Raw genomic sequence first — 23,775 nt, forward strand, 5'->3', positions numbered from 1 at the left:
ATCCTTTATTTTGTTATAGCATTGTTGTTCCATGACTAAAATTTCCTTTTTGGTTCTTACACCAGACATCAACCATGGTTGGGCGTGTTTTGATGCTGCTTTGCAAGGTATGGCTAACTATTTTGTGAATGTGATGCTTTTTTTGTGCTTGTGGTCATTATCACTTACTCTTCAAAATGGTCAGGGCATTGATCAATCCAATATTCTAGCCATGACTTTCACAACAGCTGCTGCCTCTGAGATGAGAAATCGGATTGGTTTGGTGGCAGGGAAGTCAGTAGCAAAGGAACTGACAATCAGTACTTTCCACTCATTTTGCTTGCAACTTTGCCGTTCACATGCTGAGAAGTATGCATATGTTTATACCAACTCTTTAATTATTAAATATGAATGCTGGGTAAATATTTTGGATACAATCTGTCCATGAATTGTGGTTGGTTGGGGACCTACATAATCATTTCTATTAGTTTGAGATTACTAGCAGTAATTCCTGTCTTTTGACAGTCTGAGATCCTACCTTGGCTGCCTTCCTTCCCTTTTCCACTTTGGGATTGTTAATCTAATTATTCAGTCACCCAAATAAACCAAAAAGTTTTGAGTTTCTTACTTTCTATTATTAGGATATTTGTGAGTTTGCATGCCAGTTTTATCTAACATTTATGCATATATATAAAATTGTTTTCAGTTAATCAAAGACTGACTAGTCATTTTGATGCCCTGGTACTAGTTGCTCAGCCTCAGTAAATTTCTCACTCAGAACTGACTTGTCATCTTCTTGAATCAGGTGGCAAAGCCATTGAGCCAACTGACATGTTTTGTGAGGCATTTAACATAAATAAAATTGATTAACATTATCATCTATGATTTTATTTTTCTTCACAAACAACTTTGGAGTTATAATTGCAATTTTTTTTTTTCTGTACTAACTTCATTAATTATTTACTATCATTAGTTGGGTCCTGGGGATATTGAATAGATTGTTAGAGTCACACAAAGAGCTTGGACACCTAGATGAGCAATGCCTTGACAACTCCAAGAACAACAACCATAACCTTATCCCAACTCAATGGGGTTGGCTGTATGGATCCGTAAGGGCTAAATAGTAGTGATAAGAGAAGTAACAACAGTCAATGTAAGCATAAGCGAAGATCATGCTAGATCTCGCTCTAGTCAGTGTTAGCATAATCGAAGATCATGCTAGAGAGCGAGATCTCGCCACCTTGAAAAACCGAGATCTCGGTTGAGATATGCAATTTTATAGCGTCAACTCGGTGGCCTATCTCGGTAGGTTTTAGGGTCTCAATTGGGTTGAGACTTGGTATTTAGCCTATTTAAGGCCTTTTGAACTCATTGGTGACCTTGTATTTATTAGAAAAGAACCCTAAGTATGATTTCTAAGTCTACCCATTGGGTGAAACCGACATGTTGTAGGATTAGGGATTGCAAGCTTATACAACAACAACAACAATAAGCCTTGTCCCAACTAAATGGGGTCGGCTACATGGATTGTTGCCTTCCAATCAGTTCTGTTTGAGGCCATGCTAGATTCAAGGCCTAAGCTATGCATATCCTTTCTCACCACTTCTTATAAGGTTATCTTAGGTCTACCCCTAGCTCTTCTAGTTCCTTCAATTTGGATTATATCACTTTTCCGTATAGGGGCATTTATAGGTCTCCGTTGAACATGGCCGTGCCACCTCAAATGACTTTCCCGAAGCTTATCACTTATGGGAGCAACTCCAGACCAACTCTAATATGATCATTCCTTATCTTATCCTTCCTAGTTTTGCCACTCATCCTTCTTAGCATCCTCATTTCTGCTACACTGAGTTTATCTATATGATTCTTTTTAACAACCCAACACTTTGCACCGTACATCAAAGCTGGTCGAACGACGGTTCTATAGAATTTTCTTTTAAGCTTTAATGGAATATGTTGATCACACAAGACCCCTGATGCACCTCTCCACTTCATGTGAAACCGGCATGTTGTAAGATTAGGAAATGCAAGTTTTTACAACATGTAATATAGAACCTTTAAGGCATATAAATGAAAAGCAAGTGTATCCAATGCATCAAATAACCTAAATGTCATCAAAATTCCATCCATATAAGTATCACAATCTCAATTTTCAAGAATAGAATAATAAAATTATACAACCATTAAAAGTTCTATATAAGTCAATAAATCATAAGTTCATAAGACAAATAGAAAATGATTGACCTTCCTTAGATGTTGTAGATGTGCTAGGAGTAATTGCAAGTGAAAATCCATTTGAAACCTACAAAAAAATCTGCAAAAATTGAGAGTTCTTGCAAGATATGACGAGATCTCGAGCGAGATATCCCAACTCTTTGATCTCAATCTCCATCTCGTCTCGCTTCTTTGAAAAGGTGAGATATCTCGTGAGATCTCCCACCATGGTGAAGATAAGTAGAAGTGGCATTACATCTCTTTACATGGGATAAGCCGCTCGGGTCCTTGTGAAAGCATATCCTTTCATGCTACTTATTCAATAGTCCGTTTTGACCTACCCTTACCTCCTTTAGTTCCATCCAATCGAATTTGATCACTTTTCCTTACAGGTGCCTCTAACGGTTTTCTATGGACATTCCCCTAGCACCTCAAGTGGTGGTCTCTTAGCTTTTCCTAAATTGGTGCAATGCCTTGATAATTATGCTGCCCATATCCTTGCTTCAGCTGTGCAGTTCCTATGTAATCTTTGGATTCGTCATCTTTATTAGATTAATAAAGCAAAAATTGTCATCCTTTTACATGCATTACTAGATGTACTCTTTTATGGGTGTATATGCACTGACTAAGTTAGTGAATTTACAGGTTGGCCCGCACATCAGAATTTTTGATTTATGGGCATGGGCAACAAAGGCGGGCAATCATTGAGGCTGTACGGTTATTGGAAAATGATAGGAAGAGTGAACAAAAGCTTCCTTGTGAACTTGATGAGGGTTCATGTAATTTAAAATATTGTAAAGAAAAGTCAAAGAAGTGGCATAAGTTTGTGACGCAGGTTAGTATTGAAATTTATATTCCATCTTTTATCATGGCTTGAAATTAGAGAGATTTTGTCCAAATTGCTAAAATATTTCAGTTTTTGGTTTTACAAGAAACTGAAATTAAATGACTCAAAATTTTACCGAAAGATCTAGTTTTAGGGTGATATGGCCTAAAGATCTGAAGTTTTTAAGCTTGCCTTTTTCTTTGGTTTACCCCCAAAACACCTCATAGGGTTCTAAATCCCCTCCCATCTCTACTTTACTATGGAGAACATTCTGTTATCCTCATGATAACAGAGATGACAGCGACGCACTTCACCACAACCCCTACAAAAGAAAATGATCCATGTTTGCCCTACATGTTGTCTCCAACCACCCGCCATAAAAACACTTTGCATTTAAACCTACACTGTATCAATATCCCTTATTTTAATATTTATTGGTCTCTCTTTTTCTCTTTGATTCTCTGTAACTATTGTTGTCCCCTGTTAGTTTAGTGAAGTTATATTTATGGTGTTACAAAACTGTATCTTCTTCTGCTTAAAGATATGAAACATTTCAGGCTAAGGCTTCTGGAAAGACTCCTGCTGAATGCCGAAAAATGGGTGATGAGATAGGAGTGAGATGCAAATTCTGTTCTTTTTACATTTTTTTTTTAATTTAATGTTTATCATGTTTTGTGGAAATTGATATCCTTATGATTCTTAGCTGTGGATGTGCACCAGGCTAGAGTTCTTGGGAACTATAATGAAATTTTGAAATCATGCAATGCTCTGGATTACCATGATCTAATCAGCTGTTCGGTTGACCTGCTAACTGGTTTTCCTGAAGGTCAACACCATTCATTTCTTTTAAAGTATGCAAAAAACTGATATCTCTACTCATGTTACAAATATTTTCGATGCAGTATATGACGAGTTGCAGAAGTTGTGGAAAGCCATTGTTATTGATGAATTTCAGGACACAAGTGCCATGCAGTATAGTCTGTTGAGGATTCTTGCTTCTCATAACCGTTTAACAGTTGTTGGTGATGAAGATCAGGTGTAATTTTCTTTTTAGTAACCATGATTGAAGAAATCTAGCAGCTTCATTTAATTTTGGAATTTGAATAATTTTCTTTTATGCTTCTAGAAGTTTTCTGAGGTTTACTCTTCTATGTATCTTCTTTACAGTCTATTTTCAGTTTCAACGGGGCTGATGTTTCGGGCTTTGATTCATTCCGTAAAGGTTTTCCAGACCACAAAGAGGTGTTTCTCATACACATTTTGCTGTGGTTCTATCATACTTTGGCGATTCAACCATTCAGCATGTTTGATATTTAGCAAAACTCTTACAGCAACCAACAAGTTGCGTTGCACCATGATTTTGTCAGTCGGTTTAAGTAATCAGGGTTTGTTCTGCAATTTCAGTAATTTATTTGTATTTTCACAGATTAGGTTAACAAAAAATTATCGCTCTACACGGTATATTGTGGAGGCTGCATCATCTCTTATTCATAATAATAAGAAAAGGTGCAAGTTAAAACAAGCTGTCACTGATAACTCTTCGGGTGGTAAGGTATCTTGTGTGTGAGCTCTTTGTTCAAGATCAGTGGTCACATTTCCTCCATTCTCTGTATTTGCTTTTGAGAATTTATGTATATGGTCTGCAACAAGCAGATTATTTTCAAAGAATGCCACAATGAGGATGCACAATGTGCATTTGTTGTTGATAAAATTTTGGAAGCAACTTCTGATGTTTCGGATGCTAAGTGCTCTTTCAGCAGTATAGCAATTCTTTATCGGAGGCAGGTAAAATTATGGTTATCCCATTTCCTCGTCTCTCTAGTTGTAAACTTCTCAAAGTTATATCCAGAATCAATTATTCTTTCCTGTTAACTCAGGTTTCTGGTAAATTATTCCAAACAGCTTTCCGTGATAGGAAAATACCCTTCAATGTTCATGGTGTAGCCTTCTACCGGAAAAAGGTGGCTGATATTCTTATCTCATTCATTTTATTTTTGAATTAGTGTTGAAATTTTTTACTTTTAATCTAATGTACTTTAAATTTATAATACAGCCAGATCCTATGACAAACAGATTCATGCTAACCGTAAACTAAAGTAGAAAAAGGAGTGATTGCTGAGATCTCCACTTCATTCCACAAGCCTTAATTCAATGATGAGTTCCTTGGTGGATCCATCCGACAAGATCAAGTGATGGTGTCTCATATATATTAAATTGAATCTCATCCATGATATATAAATAGCATTTTTTTTCTTCTATCAAAATATGTTGTATTCAAACAATTTTATAAACTAGAAAAAATATGCTAGGACTACTCAAAAAATTTGAACTACATGGATTCGTAGACTAGGTCTCTGAACTAGACATATGAACAAAATCAAACATGCATATACAGGTCAACTATCAAAAAAATAAAGTTTTGGGGAGAAGACACATACCTTTCTTGCTTGGATCTTTAAAGCACCTTTAATCCAGCATCTTGAAGCAAATGAATAGTTGAATGGTGAAGAAATAAGAAGCTATGCAGAAAAAAGAGGATTTATTATCAAAATTTTTTTTTTTTGGGGGGGGGGGGGGGAGGACTCGAGACGTTTGAGGCGAGATCTGCTAAACCAAGCAAATCTTGTTGGAGCAGAGGAAATTAAAGGCTTCAGGCACATGTTTGCTCTGTTAATGAACTGAAACCTGTTACTTTTTTATTTCTCCATCGGTTTTGTCTCTGTTCAGCCAGAAACTGAGACACTTAGTGAAATTTTGTCAGGTATTGACGGAAATTTTTTCCATGCTATAAGTAATTACAATTACTAAAGTAGTACCCAATTTCTGATGTGTATTATCTTTAGTTCTATTTTTTAACGAATATTCAGCCAGATCTGCATGATTCTGGTAGTAGTATTTGATTTGGTTAAAAGTATTATCCTACAACAGGTAATCAAAGCCATTATTGCTATGCTTCGGACAACACTGCCTGGTTGTGATGATGGCCCATTTCGTCAAGTGTTCAAAGCATTATTGCCCTGTGACAAAGAAGAAAAGAAGAGGGTATTTGTTTTAATTGCCTCTCAATAATTGACTACTTCTGAATTCTGTATTCTAAGAGAAAAGTACTCTTTATAGATTTGTCGTCCTCTAACTCAACACTGTGTCACTACATGCAGGTAATTAATCACGTTGACAAAATATGCACTACTAGGAAATGCAGCTTTATATCAGCTGCTTGTGATATCTTTGCTGCCAAGATCTCTGGTACCTTCAAGAGGTCTTTGTCCAAACATTTAAATGTCATACCTTGGCACCTTGCTTTTCATTTTTGTTTTCTTTACCTTTTTCTCTTTTTAATTTTTGGGTGAATTTAGCATGAAACCTTGTTAGCCAAGGAACATAAGATGTTTTCTCAGTACCACTGTCATGGTATTATAAATGTTTCAACACAGTTCCCATAGGAAGGCTCACCAAACAGTTCTGAGCATCTGCCACATAGTGAGCCTAGACAAAATCTTCTGCAAAACCTGGACTAGGATGAGTGTGCTGTAGTGGCTAGAATATGCACCATAGGTGTGCATAGACAATTAGGAATCAGGGATGTATACCAAAACGTAGAAGCTACTTATTGAATTAGGCTCTGAATTTGACACAGCTTATGCAGACCATGTTCTCTTCATCCAATGGTCGGAATTGTTACCATCTGTCCATATGGCTCAAGAGTGGAGCCGTATAACACATATTTTCTTTTGGTGGTATTTTAATTATGGTTATTGGTAATATTATTTTATCTCAATATACATACACATTTATTCTGATAAATGCCAATAGTAGCTTTTCTTGATGGATTACTCGGTAGGGAGTTACATACAAAGCTGGTATATTGGATTTCTATAGTTAGAATGTATATGAATGTGAACAAGTAATTTGGTCAGGGCTTGGAATGATGCAGGACAACCAACATGGAACCTGGACCAACTGAACCAGGCCAACTCAAGCCACCCCTCAGTTCAGATGGTCTATTAGAAGGCCAAAAGAGGTTAAAAACACTGTTCACATGAACACTATCACAGCCCATTATTTGGCATATTGGGAACATTCATATAGGATTTTGTGGGGCCTGAAATCAGATTTTATGAAGAATTTATTCTTAGGAGATTTAGGTCCTTAGTTTCCATTTTGATAGTTTCCATTTAGTTATTCTATTAGTTTCTATTTCCATAAGATTTTATTGTCACTAGTTATTAGGATATTAGTTTCTATTTTTAATATACTAAGTTTCTATTTCTTGTAAAGCTTTATCCAAGCTATAAATAGGCCATACATTGCAATAGAAAAGAAGACTTTTGGAATAGAAAAAATGAAGTTAACTTGAGCTTTAGGCATTTGCAGCCATGGTGGGAGATCTCGCGAGATATCTTGCTATCTTGTGATATAGCGAGACGAGATGAGAGGCGAGAGTGGAGAGATGGGAGATCTCAAGTTTAGATCTCACCACCTCGCCAATATCTTGGCGAGATCTCGTGTAAGGTGGTCCAACCACCTCTTTAGGGGCCCCCTGTCTTGCTCGAGAGGCATATCTCGCCTCTCTCTAGCTGGAAGTGAAATTTGGCCGGAAAAGTCAATTTTTGGCCGGAATTTGTTAGGGATTCAACTTCTAAACATCATCAACACATCTACAACAGCAGATTCAAGCCTATTTCAAGTGATCTTCAACAAAGGTATGATTTTCCCCCAAATTTGATTTTTTTCAAATAGAAGGTTCTACAATGGGTGTGTGAGTGCAGTATAAATAAATGTTGATGATCAAGCTTTGATGTACACTTACATGGAAAAAAATTTTAATATGGAAAAAAATTTTAATTTTCTGTTATTAATATTTTTTTGAATTTTCGTGTTTAAAAAATATATTATCTAAAAAATTAAAATAAAAAATACTTATGATATGAATGTGATTATTACTTATGTTAAACTGCATTTAGAGGGCTACAATCCCATGTATTCATATTTTGATTATCATGCTTGCTGTATTTAGTTTTATTTTTTTGATTTAAATAATTAAATAAAAAAATAATATTTTATTAAAAAATTATCTTTTTTTTTTTTTTTAATTTTTAAATGATGCTTATATTATGTAGTTTATTTAAAAAATAAAAACATGTCTTTTTGAGCATTGTATATATGTTATCTTAGAACAAAGTGTGTGTTTTGTTATTTTATAAATTGTTTTTACATAAAATAATTATAAAAAATAATATGTTATTAAAAATTTATCTTTTTTATTTTTATTTTTTTAAATGATGCTTATATTATGTAGTTTATTTTAAAAATACAAACATGTTTGTTTGAGCATTGTATATATGTTATCTTAGAACAAAGTGTGTTTTGTTATTTTATAAATTGTTTTTACATGTTTTATGTATCTAAAAATTATTCTAATGATTATTTGTGAACATTCATGTATGTATTTCAGTGCTGTACAATTGTATCTTAAATGGCAACTAGTGAGAGTGGCGGCACTGGTAGTGGGATCAAGGACATTGCTTGGCAACATGGGGATCCACTGACTGCCGACAAGAAAAAATCCTGATGCAAGTATTGCCTCAAGACTTTGAATTCTGGTGGTTCAACCAGATTAAAGCAACATTTGGTTGGTGGCTACAAAGATGTTTCCAAGTGTCCCAAGGTTCCTTATGAAGTGCAAAAAGCAATTGCATTAACTTTAAAGGGAGGGAAACAAAAAAAGGCGATGGTATAAAAGCAAAGGGAATTTGAGGATACAGTGCTGTTTAGACCTTTTGTTGATGTTGACGAGGAGTCAAGTGATGATGAAGAGAGGAGGAGTGTTATGGGTGTTGAGTCACGGGCTGAGTGGAGACAGATGAAGACTGCAATGGAAGCTAGCAAACAGTCCTTACATGTTGAGAATGTGAGGCAATATGAACAAACAAGAGGAGCAGGTGGTTCGGGGTCAGGGGCATCTATGCCACCTAGACATAATTTTCATGGAAATGAGAGGACTGAAACGAGGAAGACTAGACATTATGATGCCACATTTGACCAAGACCCCTCTCTCTTTAAGCATTAAGACATCTATCAAAGAAGCATTCCATATATATTTGCTGGAGGTAAAGAAGGCAGTAGGGAGGAGGAAGCTAGGTTGGCAATTAGTAAATTCATGCTATACAATAACATTGTAGCCAATGTAGCCAAAACACCATACTATCAGGGGATGATCAATGCAGTTGCTAGGGCAAGTGTAGGGGTTAAATGCCCAACAGCTTGGGAAGTAATGAATAAATATTACCAAAGGTAAAACAGGAGGTGGATGAATACATTGGTTCATTAAAGGAAAAATGGAGTACATATGGTGTTACTGTGATGGCTGATGGATGGACTGGTCCTATCCTACTAAACAGTCCATCATTAATTTTATGGTGAGCTGCAATGGAAAGACATCCTTCCTTAAGTCGGTGGATGCCTCAGATAAAATTAAGGATGCTGACTACCTTTACAAGCTTCTTGGGAGGTGGTCCTTGAGGTAGGGCCAAAGAATGTTATCCAAATTGTCACAGATAACGGTGCTAACTTCAAAAAAGCTGGTGAAATGTTGATGAAGAAGAAGAGCAGCAGGATCCACCTTTTTTGGACACCATGTGCAGGACATTCGATTGATCTTATGTTGAAGGACTTGGGGAAAAGAAAGTCAATCAATGTTGTGGTTGACAGGGCTAGAAGGGTAAGTAATTTTATTTATAACCATGGTTATTTGCTGGAGATGATGAGGAACCATTGTAAGGGTGATCTAGAACCTGGATTGACTAGATTCGCCACCAACTATGTAGCTCTGAAAAACTTCCAGAAAAAAGTGGTGGGTCTACGGCATATGTTTGCAAGTGAGGAGTGGTTTGATTGGTGTGGATCTAGCCATCCTGATGCAGTACTAGTCCATCAAACCATTGCTGATGATTCCTTTTGGAGGCAGCTGAATTGGACAATGGGCATTATAGAGCCTATTGTGTTTGTTTTAAAGATGGTCGATTCGGAGAAGAAGCCCACAATGCTCCACATATATGCTGCCCTCCAGCAAATGAAAGAGTTGGTTGGTGCTGCAGCCCTTAGCTCCTTCAAATCCTACGAGAGGATCATTGATAACAGATGGGAGACACATTTGATGCATCCTTTGCACTTGGTTGGTGAGTCACTTTTAAGTCTTTAAGTTTTTATTGTATACTTTAATTTACATTCTTAATTTGTTATAAGTTATAACTTATAATTTATAAACAAGTAAACAACCAAATCAATAACCAAATTTTTTATTTCCACAATGCAAGCTTACTACTTGAACCCAAAGTACCATTACAAGAATGATCTAGGGCTTAATGTAAGCTTGATGAATGCGGTGCAAGACGTGGTGGAGAAGCTTGTGTCAAATCCCGTAATGCAAGGGACAATTAATGGAGAGGTGAGAACTTATTCAATTGTTTCTTCAACTTCTTGCATTAGTGCATTAAGCATATACATAATACAATAATTGAAAAATTAGTGTACAGTTCAGGGAGTTTAGGGATGCCTCTAGGAGTTTTGGAAAGCCTTCTACAATTGGAATTAGGCAAAAAAATGATCATGGTAAATAGTTCATTACTATAAGTCATTAAGTCTATAACTCCGTAAATAATAACTGATAAATTATATAAATATTAATATTTACTTGCCTAATGCATTCTTATTTTTGGTTATGCAGTTGACTGGTGGGTGCTATATGGAACTAGTGCGCCAAATCTCAAAGACATAGCAATTAAAGTACTCTCACAGACTTGCTCATCCTTTGGTTGCGAGAGGAATTGGAGCACCTTCTCGCTCATCCATAGTAAGGTACGGAACAGATTGGGGAGTAAAAGGCTCGAGGACTTAGTGTATGTGCATTACAACATGAGATTGAGAGTAGGGCACATACAAGATGATATAGATGACGACAATCACGAATCGATTGAGTTGACGGATATATTCCACAAGCCCCTGGCAGAAGATGAGGAAGATGATGTCATATATCAGTGGGTTAGGGATTGAGGTGGCCCAGTGCTGGATGGGCCAGGAGGGCAGTCGGATCCTACCATTGCTGCTGCTATGGGCCCAGATGCTGTGGTTGAGCACGTGTCTTCTGATGAGGGTCAGACTGCTGTAGCAGCAGCAGAAGGACCAACTGTACCATTTGTGGAGCCACCTAGTCGACTTGAAACAACTGAGGTGACAACTAGTAGTGGGGGTTCAGATGATGCCGATGATACTAGAGGGCCAAGTGGCCCAAGTCAGCCATCGAGTCATGGAGGCAATCAGGCTGGTGGTGTTGCTGGTGGAAGTTAGCGTCAACAAAGGGAGTCACCTCCCCCAAGTTTGAGTCATCCGACACATGCGAGCCACAGTTCCCCTATCTCTCGGACTTATGCTAGGAGTAGGAAGAGCATATCAAATCAGGGGCAAATGAATGATGATGCGAGCATGCATGATCTTGAATTGAATGTGGGAAGCATGAGCCTAGATCATGGTCACAATGATTCACAACAGCAAAGTTTGGATAGTTTGCAGACATCGAGGTACCTATACGGGGATCAAAGCACCGGGTCATATTACACTGGGTATTCTTCTTATGGAGATCATGCTATTCCTCAAGACCCTGCACCTGGAGAGTACACTTATGGGAGTGAAGGTGTGTTGTTAACTGAGTGGTTTAGAAACCCCTACCCACATACTCAACAACAATATGAACAACAACAACAAGAATGGCACTTTCACCCACCCACGATTGGTGGTTATCCCAGAGTGCTATTCCTCCAGTATTCTGACATGGAGACATATCAGTTCAATATAAACCGATATGTGACATACTACAGTGATGGGTAGACTTGGGAGTCATATGTGGCCACCGTTCATAATCAATTAATGCAGAATGTTGAGTGATACTCTTATAGTCTTGTAAGTTGTAAGTTGTAATCTTGTTACCTTTGTCTCTTGTACTCTTGTCAGTATTGTGACTTGTGAGTTGTGATTGTGAACTTATGGATTATGATTTATGACTTACTAAAAGTCTAAAACTTCTTATGGTTGTAAAATTTTGAAGACATTTAACTATTTAAGTTCTGTGATAGTTTGATCACTTGAATACTTGATGTGTAATGTTAATGTATTTGATACTTGATAGTCGATAACTTCAAGTCTTGAATTACTTGATATCTTTAGTCTTTACATTACATGTTGTCTAACTTTGCATTTCATAGAATTTCGGTTTTACACATATGGTCGACTTAGAAGACATACTTAGGGTTATTTTCTCTCAAATCTAAGGCCACCAATGTGTTCAAAAGGCCTTAAATAGGCTAAATATCAAGTTTCAGCCCAACCGGGGCCCTAAAACCCACCGAGATGGGCCACCGAGATTACGCCAGTTTTTTTGTAGATCTCGACCGAGATCTCGCTCGAGATCTCCCACCATGTTTGCAGGCCCCCCTCCTCTTCTTCTTATGAGTGTTCTTCTCCTTCTTCAAATCTAATTCTTTTCAGATTTTTCCCCTCTTCCCCCTATTTTCATTATCCTTCTTTTTTTCTTTATTCCATCTCCCACTGTGGGATCTCTAGATGTGTCCTACACACTAATGGAAGGGTTGCAAACTTCTGTAGAGAGTTTCCAACCCCTCTTTGACCTTAATCTTATTAGTCTCATGCCCAAACCTCACTATTGGAGGTTTTTTCTGGCCATCATGTATTTTCACGTTCCGATAACAGAAAGTATCAACTACACTGATAGAAGATTCCTCACAAGTTTTCATGTCAAATTTATCATGAAAGCCAACTGTCATGCCAAACAACATGGCTCAAGATCTTGGTTTTTGTGGCCATCTCGTGAGACCTAAAAACCAAAGTCTCATGAGATCTCACTGAGTTGGGATTGTTACTCCCAACTAGATGCCTTAGTGCGTTTTGGTGTCTTTTGGGTCTGAGACTTGCTGTTTAGCCTATTTCTGACCTTACAAACACAATGGTGGCTGCTGATTTATAAAAAGAGTGCAATAAATATGAGTTTCATTTCAGAAACCAAGTTTGAAATTGCTATGCTGAAGATGCTTCCTAAAATGGCCTATTGTATGTATCTTATATTCAATACAACCTTGGCAAGAATGATATTCTGTGGAATATATGACTCATGCTCCTTTAGGTTCTTTAAATTCCGTAGGTGGCGTAGATACCGAGATCAATGCGGTCAATTATGTCTCTCCTAGAAGTTGGTTGGCTACCTCTCATTTTGTTCATTATGAGTATATAAGTCTTCAAAGTCAAACAAGTCTAATACATTAAGCAGTAAATACTAGAAGTTTTTACTTGAAAAAACCTTCAATCCTCGCACTAGATGGAACAAGAGCAGTGTGGAGGAGGTACAACAAAGATTCTGACAAAAACTGTAGCACAGGTAGAAGATTTGAAGAACCTGCAAGTTAGATATCTTGCTCAAGTTTTGTGGAGTTCTTGTTGACTCAAGCAAGATACATGAATCATAGAGGGGTTAGGTTGGTTGAAATGTAGGTTAACTGAAAACTCGATTTAAGATATCAACTTGGCCAAATACTACTTCTGAGTCTTGCCCTTCTAGAAAAGAGAGATATCTTGTGAATCTTGTACACTTTTAAGTGACAAATTCTTGTTTGAAGGTACGGAGCTTATGGGATGATGTATCCAGCCCCCAGGCAGCCCCAAAAGAGCCTAAAAGGGGCCCAAGCCCATCCAAAACAAGGCCCAAACAAAGGGGTGCCGAAACTGACCAAGGGGCAAAATGGTCATTTTCACCACCTATAATCAAGTCTATTTATTGGGGACACTTCAGAATTGTTTCTGAACTTTAAATTTTGGTTTTATTTTCTATAGTGGAGTCTTAGTGATTAAGTAATTATTGTTTCCTTTATTAAGAGTCTTTTGAGTTGTAAATTAGGAAAGAGTTATTTCCTAATAAGGAGTCCTAATTGTTGAGTTAATGTTGGTCTTTGATTGTTAGTTGGAGTTGTTAGTAGATGATAGGGATCCCTAATTTTAGGAAACCTTATTTTAAAAGGGGTTCTATTTTGTCTAGTTCTATTCAAGTAGTTAAGTGGAACCCAACTTAGTAGGGATTTATTAGTTGAGTCTAGGAAGGTCAGTGAAGGCTACAAATAGCCTAGTTATTTGATGTAATTTTTCAGTTTTGAGTGTTTGAGTCAGGGTCTCCTGTGTGGGTGGGCCTTGGCTGGTGTCAAGGATCTCAGATTATTGTCATCTTCTTTAATTCCACCAGCATTCAAGAGAGTTCAAGCATCCAAACAATCAATCAAGCAAGCATTCTCAATCTCCATGCAAGTACAGGTGCCATCAATTAGTCCACAAGCCTTCTCAAGTAAGTTACAGTCCTCTCCCCACCAACCCCAACCCCCTTCTGTCCGCATACTTCCCTACGCCCCTCCCTCTTTGTCTGCAACCTCCCCTGCCCTGTTCCCTCTGTTTCAGATCTGGAGAACCCTCCCAACCCATACATCCTTTACCCCTTCCCCCTCAATCCTGGTGAAGCCCAACCCTTCCCCTTGCAGCTGTGGCCTTCTCTGTTTCTTCTTCCCCACATTTTCAGTCAACCCCAGCCCCAAAACCCCCCATTGTTAGGATCGCCTAGGCCTTAGGAGCCCATCCCTTCCATTAGTTTTTTCTGATCAGTCCATTAAACTTAAGTTCTTAGTTTCCTGCACTTCATCTTCTTCACTGAAGTTGCAGAAATTTCCAGATTTGCAGAATTCTCTCAAACCACCCTACTTCAGCCCTACACCTCTAAGCTGTTTCTGGACCATGGAAGAAAATTCGATCGAAATGGTTGAAATTTCGATCGAAATGCCTGCAAAAATCCAAAATGAAACGAAATGTAGTAGTAGGCACGAAATGTATCCATATCGTTTTGTATCGACCAAAATTTCAGTCTATACGAGTTGATATTTCGGCCCGATACCATATCGGGCCGAAACGACACTTCTACAAATTATAAAATACCCAAAATCGAGTCGTTTTCGACATTTCGACGCTGTTTCGACATTTCGAGTGATATCGCCCTCTGCATTTCGACCTCATTTTGAAATTTTTGTTGATTTCTCTTGCTTTCATCCCATTCTACACCTAATTTCTAGTATTCCATTTCCTTCAAACACTTGATTTGCTCCTCCATTTGTGCATTTTCTCAAATCTTGCAAGATGAGTGACCAACTTCTTCATTTTTTGATTTTTGTATAATTTGTGTTTTAAATTATGTTAGATTGCTTCCAAATTTATATATGTTTACTTTAGAGTGTTGATCTATGAATTTGTAGTGTCAAAATTATTTTTTGATTCTTCCTACTATTTTTTTATTTTTCTGTTATTAAAAATGATTTACTAAATTATGTATATTGTTAAAAATGTATATGTATAGTACATGTATAAGCTTCAAATGAATGTATGTGAGAGTTAAGACACCATATTGCTGTGATGGTGTTGAATTAATTTTTTTTTCTGTTAATTATGTAATTTTACTGCATTTAATATATATTTAAATAATTAAAAATATATATTTAAATATTAAAAAAATAATTAATTTCTGTTTTAAATTTAAAAATAAAAGAGTATTAGTGGAAGCATGTATGCAATTTTTTGAGCATGTTGTGGATATTTTTAAGATAGTTAGTGTGTATTTTATATATTATAAAATTATTTATATATTAAAAAATACTTATATAGTTATACATATATTTTATTTTTTATATATTTAAAAATAGAAGGTTATTATTAGAAGCATATATGTCATTGTCATTTTTGGAGCATATTGTGGAGCTTTTCAAGATACTTAGTGTGTGTTTCTTGTATCAGGCACTCTATTTTAAAGATGTCAGACATAGCTTGGGATCATGAGAGGCCACTAACAGCTGATAAGAGGAAGAGCAAGTGTAATTACTGCAAGAAACAAATAGGAGAAGGTGGGGCCACTAGATTGAAGGTGCATCTAGCTAGTGGCAACAGGGATGTAACAGGGTGCCCAAAGGTGCCTGTAGAGGTTAAGAGGGCAATGGCCTCATACATTAGTGGTGGAAAGCAAAAGAGGAAAGAGAAGAGAACACAGAGGGATGAGTTCGAGGATGCCTGCTTAGATGACCTTCCAGATCCTGAGGGTTATGGTAGGGATGAGCGGGGAGACAGTGACCCTGATCCAGAGGCCGATCAGCTGAGGAGGGCGATGATGATGAGTAGGGAGCAACAGAAGATTGATGACATCAGGAGGCAACAGAGGGGTCTGGGTTGTGGGTCCTCTAGAGAGCCAGTAGGTATGGGAGGCATAGGTGGCTCCCAAGTCCCTATGAGGAGGTCTTAAAGTGTGAGGTAGGATGCTCCTATCCCACGGGCCCCTACAAGGGGTCGAGCTTCCTCAGCACATCCTACAGATCCGGATCTTGAGATTCTTCGCAATGATCCGGCCCTATTTGCGAGGCTTGAGCATAAACAGAGAAAGTTGAAGCACTTATGGGGGAGTGTGAAGGAGAAAGTGGGGATGGCTTTCTCCAAATGGGCACATTACCATAGTGTTCCAGCACATACAGCCTAGGGGCCCTACTACAGAGATATGATTGACCAGATAGGCAGGGTTGGGAGTGGTGTACAGGGCCCCACTCCATATGAGATATATAATGTGTATTTGCCTAAGCATAAAGAGGACATAAATGAGTACATTAAGGGATTAAAGCCCATGTGGAATCATTATAGAGTGACTCTGATGGCTGATGGTTGGACTGGTCCCACTAGACAGTCCATCATCAATTTCATGTTGAATTGTGATGGAAGGACAGTGTTCCTCAAGTCAGTAGATGCATCCGGTGAGAAGAAGGATGCAAAATACATTTACAAATTACTGAAGCAAGTGGTGAAGGAGGTTTGAGTGGAAAATGTAGTTCAAATTGTAACTGATAATGGCTCCAACTACAAGAAAGCTGGGTTGAAGATGCAGGAGAACTCCAGGCATCTAAAGTCTAAACATATAGTATTAATTTTCATTTGTAAATACATATATTTACATTACACATACATGTACACTTTATAACTTTGTATTGATGGCTTGATGCCTTGATGGATGGACATATATAGGCTCTTTTGGACTCCTTGTGCTGCTCACTGCATTTACTTAATGTTGAAGGAGATTGGAAAGGTCAAGCTTGTGAAGAATATCGTGGTCCAAGCTTGACATGTTAGCACCTTCATATATAACCACACCTATGCATTAAGGATGATGAGGGACAAGTGCCAGGGTGAGTTAGTGAGGCCAGGCATAACTAGATTTGCTACTAATTGGATAGCACTGTAGAGCTTTGAGAGTAGGAAGACTGGCCTTAGGAGTATGTTTGCATCAGAGGAGTGGTTTAACTGGGAGGGTCTTCATCAGTGGGAGGAAGGAGAGCTCAGTTGACTATCCTTGATGAGACTTTCTGGCACAATGTGAGGATAGTGGTGAAGATGCTTGAGCCTGTGGTGAATGTGTTGAGAATGTTAGATCAACAAAGAAAACCTACTCTAGCACACATATTTGCTGCAGTAGATAGGATGAAGCAGCAAGTTGCTCAAGTCCACCCACGCGGCAACAAGAAAGTCCTTCAAATCATCAACAGTAGATGGGAGTCTATGTTACAGCATCCACTGCATAAGGCTGGTGAGTTGTTAAGTCTAGTATTTAATTTAATTTTCATTATGTTATCACACTATTAAGCATTAACTATTCCCTTTTATGACATATTTTTTCTTACACAACATACTATTTAAATCCCAAGTACCATTACAAGGACAATCTTGGGATGAGGCAAGATTTGATGGATGCTGTCCAAACTGTGGTGGAGAAGTTAGAACCGGAAACAGCTAAACAAGCATTCATCCTTATGGAGTTGAGATAGTGATTTGAATCATTTGATATTCACAATGTGTAGTTTTATACTAAGTCATTAACCTAGTAACTACTAACTAGTTATTGTTTTTCTCTTTATATATTAGATAAAGGCTTTTAGGTATGCCACTGGGAGCTTCGGTCATGCTGTTGTTGTATCGGGATGGGAAACCGCCCCTCCGGGTAAGTTCATTCATTTATTTCATTATACATTTAATTATTATATTCTATCTTTAATTTAGTTATTTAAGTATTAAAATGACTTGGAGTCTATGTTTGTTGCAGCTGAGTGGTGGTTGCAATTTGGATGTGACTCACACCACTTAAGTGTGATTGCAAGCAAAGTGCTCTCCCAGACATGTTTTGCCACTGGTTGTGAGCGAAATTGGAGCACCTTCAGCCTCATTCACTCGAAGAGGCGCAACCGATTGGGTGTGAAGCGTCTAGAGGACCTTGTCTACCTACACTATAATATGAGATTGAGAAAGGATCATATTAGATAGAGGATGGATAGAGAGAGCACCAATATCGAGTTGGCCGACATATTTGAGATGGATGATGATGATAACCCAGTAGTTGACTGGATCAGGGATAGTGGAGACGGATTGCTGGATGAGGAGGGAGGTATTCCCAATAGTCAGATTGCAAAGGAGATGGGGGTTGATGTGGGGGACTTCATGGCCTAGGAGAGGAGGCCACATGCAGAGCCCGCCCGTCCCTTCGTGCCACACCCTAGTGCATCCACCCAGAGTGAGGATTTGATTTTCTGGTCCGACACTGAGGATGAGGTGACTCAAGTCTCCGGCGATGACGACGATGGTGGTGATGATGACGATGATAATAGAGGGGATGAGGAGGGTGTGGGACCTCGTGATCAGGATTCACCTGATCCTAGGGACAGACCACCACCACCACCACCACCAGTATGTGAGAGTCAAGGGGGGTAGGACGACCACCGAGATTCACTGGAGAGAGTCAGTTCACCCACGTGACACTGGATTCACACCATACTGGAGCTGCATCTCGAGGCAAAAATGTTTCCTCTACATATTTGAGGAAGGGGAAGGGGAGACAGCACGGCTGGAGCACAAAGGACACGCCATCATATGGGTCCTACCGTCCATCCGATGCCGAGAGCTTGGTGGGATCTATGAGATCGATGAGCATTGATGATGCTAGAGACTCCTCCACCTCCAGAGGATCCGGATGGCATAGGCCTGCAGAGTCCTCATATGATACTGCTGTGGAGAGTATTGGTTCTATCGAGTCGTCGTATGGTTATGGTCCTTATGGACCATATGGTGTCCCTCCTGGCTATCAGATTCAGGGTCAGGCCAGTCAGCCACGACTGGAGCCTTATGGTTATGAAGCGGCCTATGGAGCTTACGGTGTCCCTCCCACTATCGATTATCGGAGTTAGCCACTGGGATATTATCAGTATCCTTATCCTTCTCCTAGTCATGAGAGCCAGGGTGCTGTTTCATTTGTTGAGCAGATCTTCCACACTATTCCACAGCCACAAGGCCCACCACCACCAGTTCCTTTGGAGATTCACAACTTCCCACCGTTAGGGAATCTTATTCATGTGGATGAGACCACATACAGAGGTGCAATTCTTGACTATGTCCAAAACTATATGGGGCGGGGGCAAACATCATGGGAGTTGAATTGTCATTTGTATGGGGTGCAGACGGAAGATGGAGACCTTGATGCTTGAATAGAATAGACTTGTAAGTAATAACATTCCAGCTTCTTCTCTGATTCATGTACTATATACTTGGAATGTTGGATGTTACATTTTCAGTAGTTTTTTTAGTAAACTAGTAGTTTTATAGTGTTTATTATGTTTGAAATAGTTAGTATGCAAAAATCCAAATCAATTTGAGTGCATTTGAGCTCAAAATTGTGTTTTCAAGAATCAGGAAAAAAGTATCCAGTTTAGGTCGAAATTTCGACCGAAACCTCGAAATTTCGACCTTTTCCAAGGTCGAAATGTTCATTTCGATCGAATTTTTTACCTTGTTCTGGACTATAAAATAACAACTGCAGAAGTCTAATCTGCTGAACCAGCAGCCTGTTCCCCAATACCCTAACCTAACCGAAACCCTAAACCCAGTCCTACTTGGTCTGGGATTTGATTTACCAAGTCTGAATTCTAATTCTCATATAAATTCAGATGTGAACTTCAATTCTAGCATACCTAAGCAGAGTTAAAGCCCCATAGAACCTCTAAAAACCCTAACCTAAACACCTATAGATGTTATTCAGTGCTGGTTCTTATTAAAGAGGGTCCTGTTTGAAAACCCTAAACCAGGGTTTGCATCATGGGCTCCCAGGAAGGCTCATAGGATGGATTAAAGAGTGTTGGGACACCTATGTTATCTATTCTCATGATCTCATCAATGGAAGTCTAGTAGACTCTTCTGGGAATATAGAATCAGGTAGGGAACTCTCTCTCCCTTGTTCATTATGGCAATGGAGGCACTTACATGACTGAAGAGAAAATTAGATGTGGGCGGAGAAATCAAGCTGCTGCCTAGATGCAAAGCCACTCACCTGCATTTTCACTGATGGCCTAATTATCCTTGTGAAGGTTTCTGTTATGTCTAGTTTGGAGGCCTTATTGGAGTTTGCTACTTACTTTGGGTTGTATCTTAATAGGGGTAAGTCCTCTATTATATGATGGGGCCTACCTTAAATTAGTAGTCTGGAACTTTGGGAACTATCGGGTTTTGTTGGTTGAGTTCTATTAGGAGTTTTAGTTCATGTAATTTTCAATTTTCTGATACCTAGGTAAGGGTATTTATGTAATTGTGTTTGTTTCAAAGGGTTTGGGATCACATTGATCCATCTAAGCCATTCTCCCACAATCGATTTTCTCAACATGGCATCAGAGCAAAAATCGATTATGGGAAGAAGAGAGAGAGAGAAGAAAAAAAAGGAGAACTAAGGAAAGGGAAGTTGTTTACCTCTCTTTCTCAGTTACACCAACGTTGCTGCAAACGCCGCCATCACCATCGAAGACCTGCAATAACTGCCTCCACCATTGAAGCCTATTGCCTTAATCACAATCGAAGATTTGCAACTATGCACCCATCGCCTCCTCTACACCCATCTCCTCTCGTACCATAAAAATCCCATCGCCTTGCTATCACTTCTCCTTTGCGATGTATTCTACAGTCTTCTATTGCTAGTGCAACCTCTACTACTGCTTCATCCACTACCCATACTAAGTCTTACCTTGCTATTGTAGGTAAAACTTTTATAGGTGTTTGCTCAATTTCTGCTCCTTGGATCGTTGATATTGGAGCCACAGATCATATGATAGGTTCATCCTCTTTTTTCTTAAATTATTCTCCAACTTTCGAGAAAGATAAAGTTCGAATTGCTGATAGCTCTTATTCTTTTATTGTTGGAAAATGGACCATCCAACATTTTTCATCTCTTTCTTTGTCTGAAGTTTTGCATGTTCCTTCCTTATCTACTAATTTACTTTCAATCAGTAGTCTTACACATGACTTGAATTGTGAAGTGACCTTCTTTCCATCCTACTGTGTCTTCTAGGCTTTGGTAACGGGAAAAAAGATAGGACGTGGTAAACTAGACAATGGACTTTATTTACTGAAGCCGATTAGAAGATCTACTTCTACTTTGGCCCAAGGTAAAAAATTCGATCGAAATGAACATTTCGACCTTGGAAAAGGTCGAAATTTCGAGGTTTCGGTCGAAATTTCGACCGAAACTGGATACTTTTTTCCTGATTCTTGAAAACTCAATTTCGAGCCTCAAATGCACTCAAATTGATTTGGATTTTTGCATACTAGCTATTTCAAGCACAATAAACACTATAAAACTACTAGTTTACTAAAAAACTACTGAAAATGTAACATCCAACATTCCAAGTAATCAAGTATATAGTACATGAATCAGAGAAGAAGCTGGAATGTTATTACTTACAAGTCTATTCTATTTAAGCCTCAAGGTCTCCCTCTTCCGTCTGCACCCCATACAAATGACAATATAACTCCCTTGATGTTTGCCCCCACCCCATATAGTTTTGGACATAGTCAAGAACTACACCTGTGTATGTGGCCTCATCCACATGCATAAGATTCCCTAACGGTGGGAAGTTGTGAATCTTCAAAGGAACTGGTGGTGGTGGGCCTTGTGGCTGTGGAATAGTGTGGATCTACTCAACAAATGAAAGAGCACCCTGCCCCTGGCTCTTAGGAGAAGGATATGGATACTGATAAGGTCGCAGAGGCTGACTTCGATAATCGACAGTGGGAGGGACACCATAAGCTCCATAGGCCGCTCCATAACCATAAGGCTCCAGTCGTGGCTGACTGGCTTGACCCTGAACTTGATAGCCAGGAGGGACACCATATGGTCCATAAGGACCATAACCATACGTCAACTCGGTAGAACCAATACTCTCCACAGCAGTATCATATGAGGACTCTGCAGGCCTATGCCATCCGGATCCTCTGGAGGTGGAGGAGTCTCTAGCATCATCAATGCTCATTGATCTCATAGATCCCACCAAGCTCTCGGCATCGGATGGACTGTAGGACCCATATGATGGCGTGTCCTCTGTGCTCCAGCCGTGCTGTCTCCCCTTCCCCTTCCTCGAATATGTAGAGGAAACATTTTTGCCTCGAGATGCATCTCCAGTATGGTCTGAATCCTGTGTCGCGTGGGCGAACTGACTCTCTCCTGTGAATCTCATTGGTCGTCCTCCCCCCCCTTGAGTCTTACGTCTTGGTGGTGGTGGTCTGTCCCTAGGATCAGCTGAATCCTGATCACGAGGTCCCACACCCTCCTCATCCCCTCCATCATCACCTTCATCATCACCACCATCGTCGTCATCGTCGGAGGCTTGAGTCACCTCATCCTCAGTGTCGGACCAGAAAATCAAATCTTCACTCTGGGTGGATGCACTAGGGTGTGGCACGAAGGGACGGGCGGGCTCTGCATGTGGCCTCCTCTCCTGGGCCATGAAGTCCCCCACATCAACCCCCATCTCCTCTGCAATCTGACTATTGGGAATACCTCCCTCCTCATCCAGCAATCCGTCTCCCCTATCCCTGATCCATTCAACTACTAGGTTATCATCATCATCCATCTCAAATATGTCGGCCAACTCGATATTGGTGCTCTCTCTATCCATCCTCTATCTAATATGATCCTTTCTCAATCTCATATTATAGTGTAGGTAGACAAGGTCCTCTAGACGCTTCACACCCAATCGGTTGCGCCTCTTCGAGTGAATGAGGCTGAAGGTGCTCCAATTTCGCTCACAACCAGTGGCAAAACATGTCTGGGAGAGCACTTTGCTTGCAATCACACTTAAGTGGTGTGAGTCACATCCAAATTGCAACCACCACTCAGCTGCAACAAACATAGACTCCAAGTCATTTTAATACTTAAATAACTAAATTAAAGATAGAATATAATAATTAAATGTATAATGAAATAAATGAATGAACTTACCCGGAGGGGCGGTTTCCCGTCCCGATACGGCCACAGCATGACCGAAGCTCCCAGTGGCATCCCTAAAAGCCTTTATCTAATATATAAAGAGAAAAACAATAACTAGTTAGTAGTTACTAGGTTAATGACTTAGTATAAAACTTCGAGTTGTGAATATCAAATGATTCAAATCACTATCTCAACTCCATAAGGATGATTTCTTGTTTAGCTGTTTCCGGTTCTAACTTCTCCACCACAGTTTGGACAGCATCCATCAAATCTTGCCTCATCCCAAGATTGTCCTTGTAATGGTACTTGGGATTTAAATAGTATGCTGTGTAAGAAA

At 39.1% G+C, this 23,775-nt stretch overlaps 1 protein-coding gene across 2 annotated transcripts in view; it reads left to right on the plus strand.

The window, feature by feature from the left end:
- SRS2 (P-loop containing nucleoside triphosphate hydrolases superfamily protein) overlaps window positions 1–23,775 on the plus strand; it is a 75,892-nt gene that overhangs the window by 1,110 nt on the left and 51,007 nt on the right. Inside the window, exons 3-14 of one of the 2 annotated variants that reach the window (XM_089141160.1) lie at window positions 66–107; window positions 185–348; window positions 2,839–3,028; window positions 3,577–3,633; window positions 3,740–3,845; window positions 3,922–4,055; window positions 4,187–4,261; window positions 4,446–4,571; window positions 4,673–4,804; window positions 4,897–4,980; window positions 5,948–6,061; window positions 6,178–6,278. In XM_089141160.1, the coding sequence (XP_088997286.1) occupies window positions 66–107; window positions 185–348; window positions 2,839–3,028; window positions 3,577–3,633; window positions 3,740–3,845; window positions 3,922–4,055; window positions 4,187–4,261; window positions 4,446–4,571; window positions 4,673–4,804; window positions 4,897–4,980; window positions 5,948–6,061; window positions 6,178–6,278 (1,325 nt within the window). The remainder of the gene's footprint in view (window positions 1–65; window positions 108–184; window positions 349–2,838; window positions 3,029–3,576; window positions 3,634–3,739; window positions 3,846–3,921; window positions 4,056–4,186; window positions 4,262–4,445; window positions 4,572–4,672; window positions 4,805–4,896; window positions 4,981–5,947; window positions 6,062–6,177; window positions 6,279–23,775) is intronic. The other variant, XM_089141165.1, reaches the window with a different exon arrangement.

This window comes from Hakea prostrata, chromosome 1 (assembly GCF_041222555.1).
Source record: "Hakea prostrata isolate BN-2017 chromosome 1, UWA_Hpros_2, whole genome shotgun sequence".
Classification (NCBI taxonomy): Eukaryota; Viridiplantae; Streptophyta; class Magnoliopsida; order Proteales; family Proteaceae; genus Hakea; species Hakea prostrata.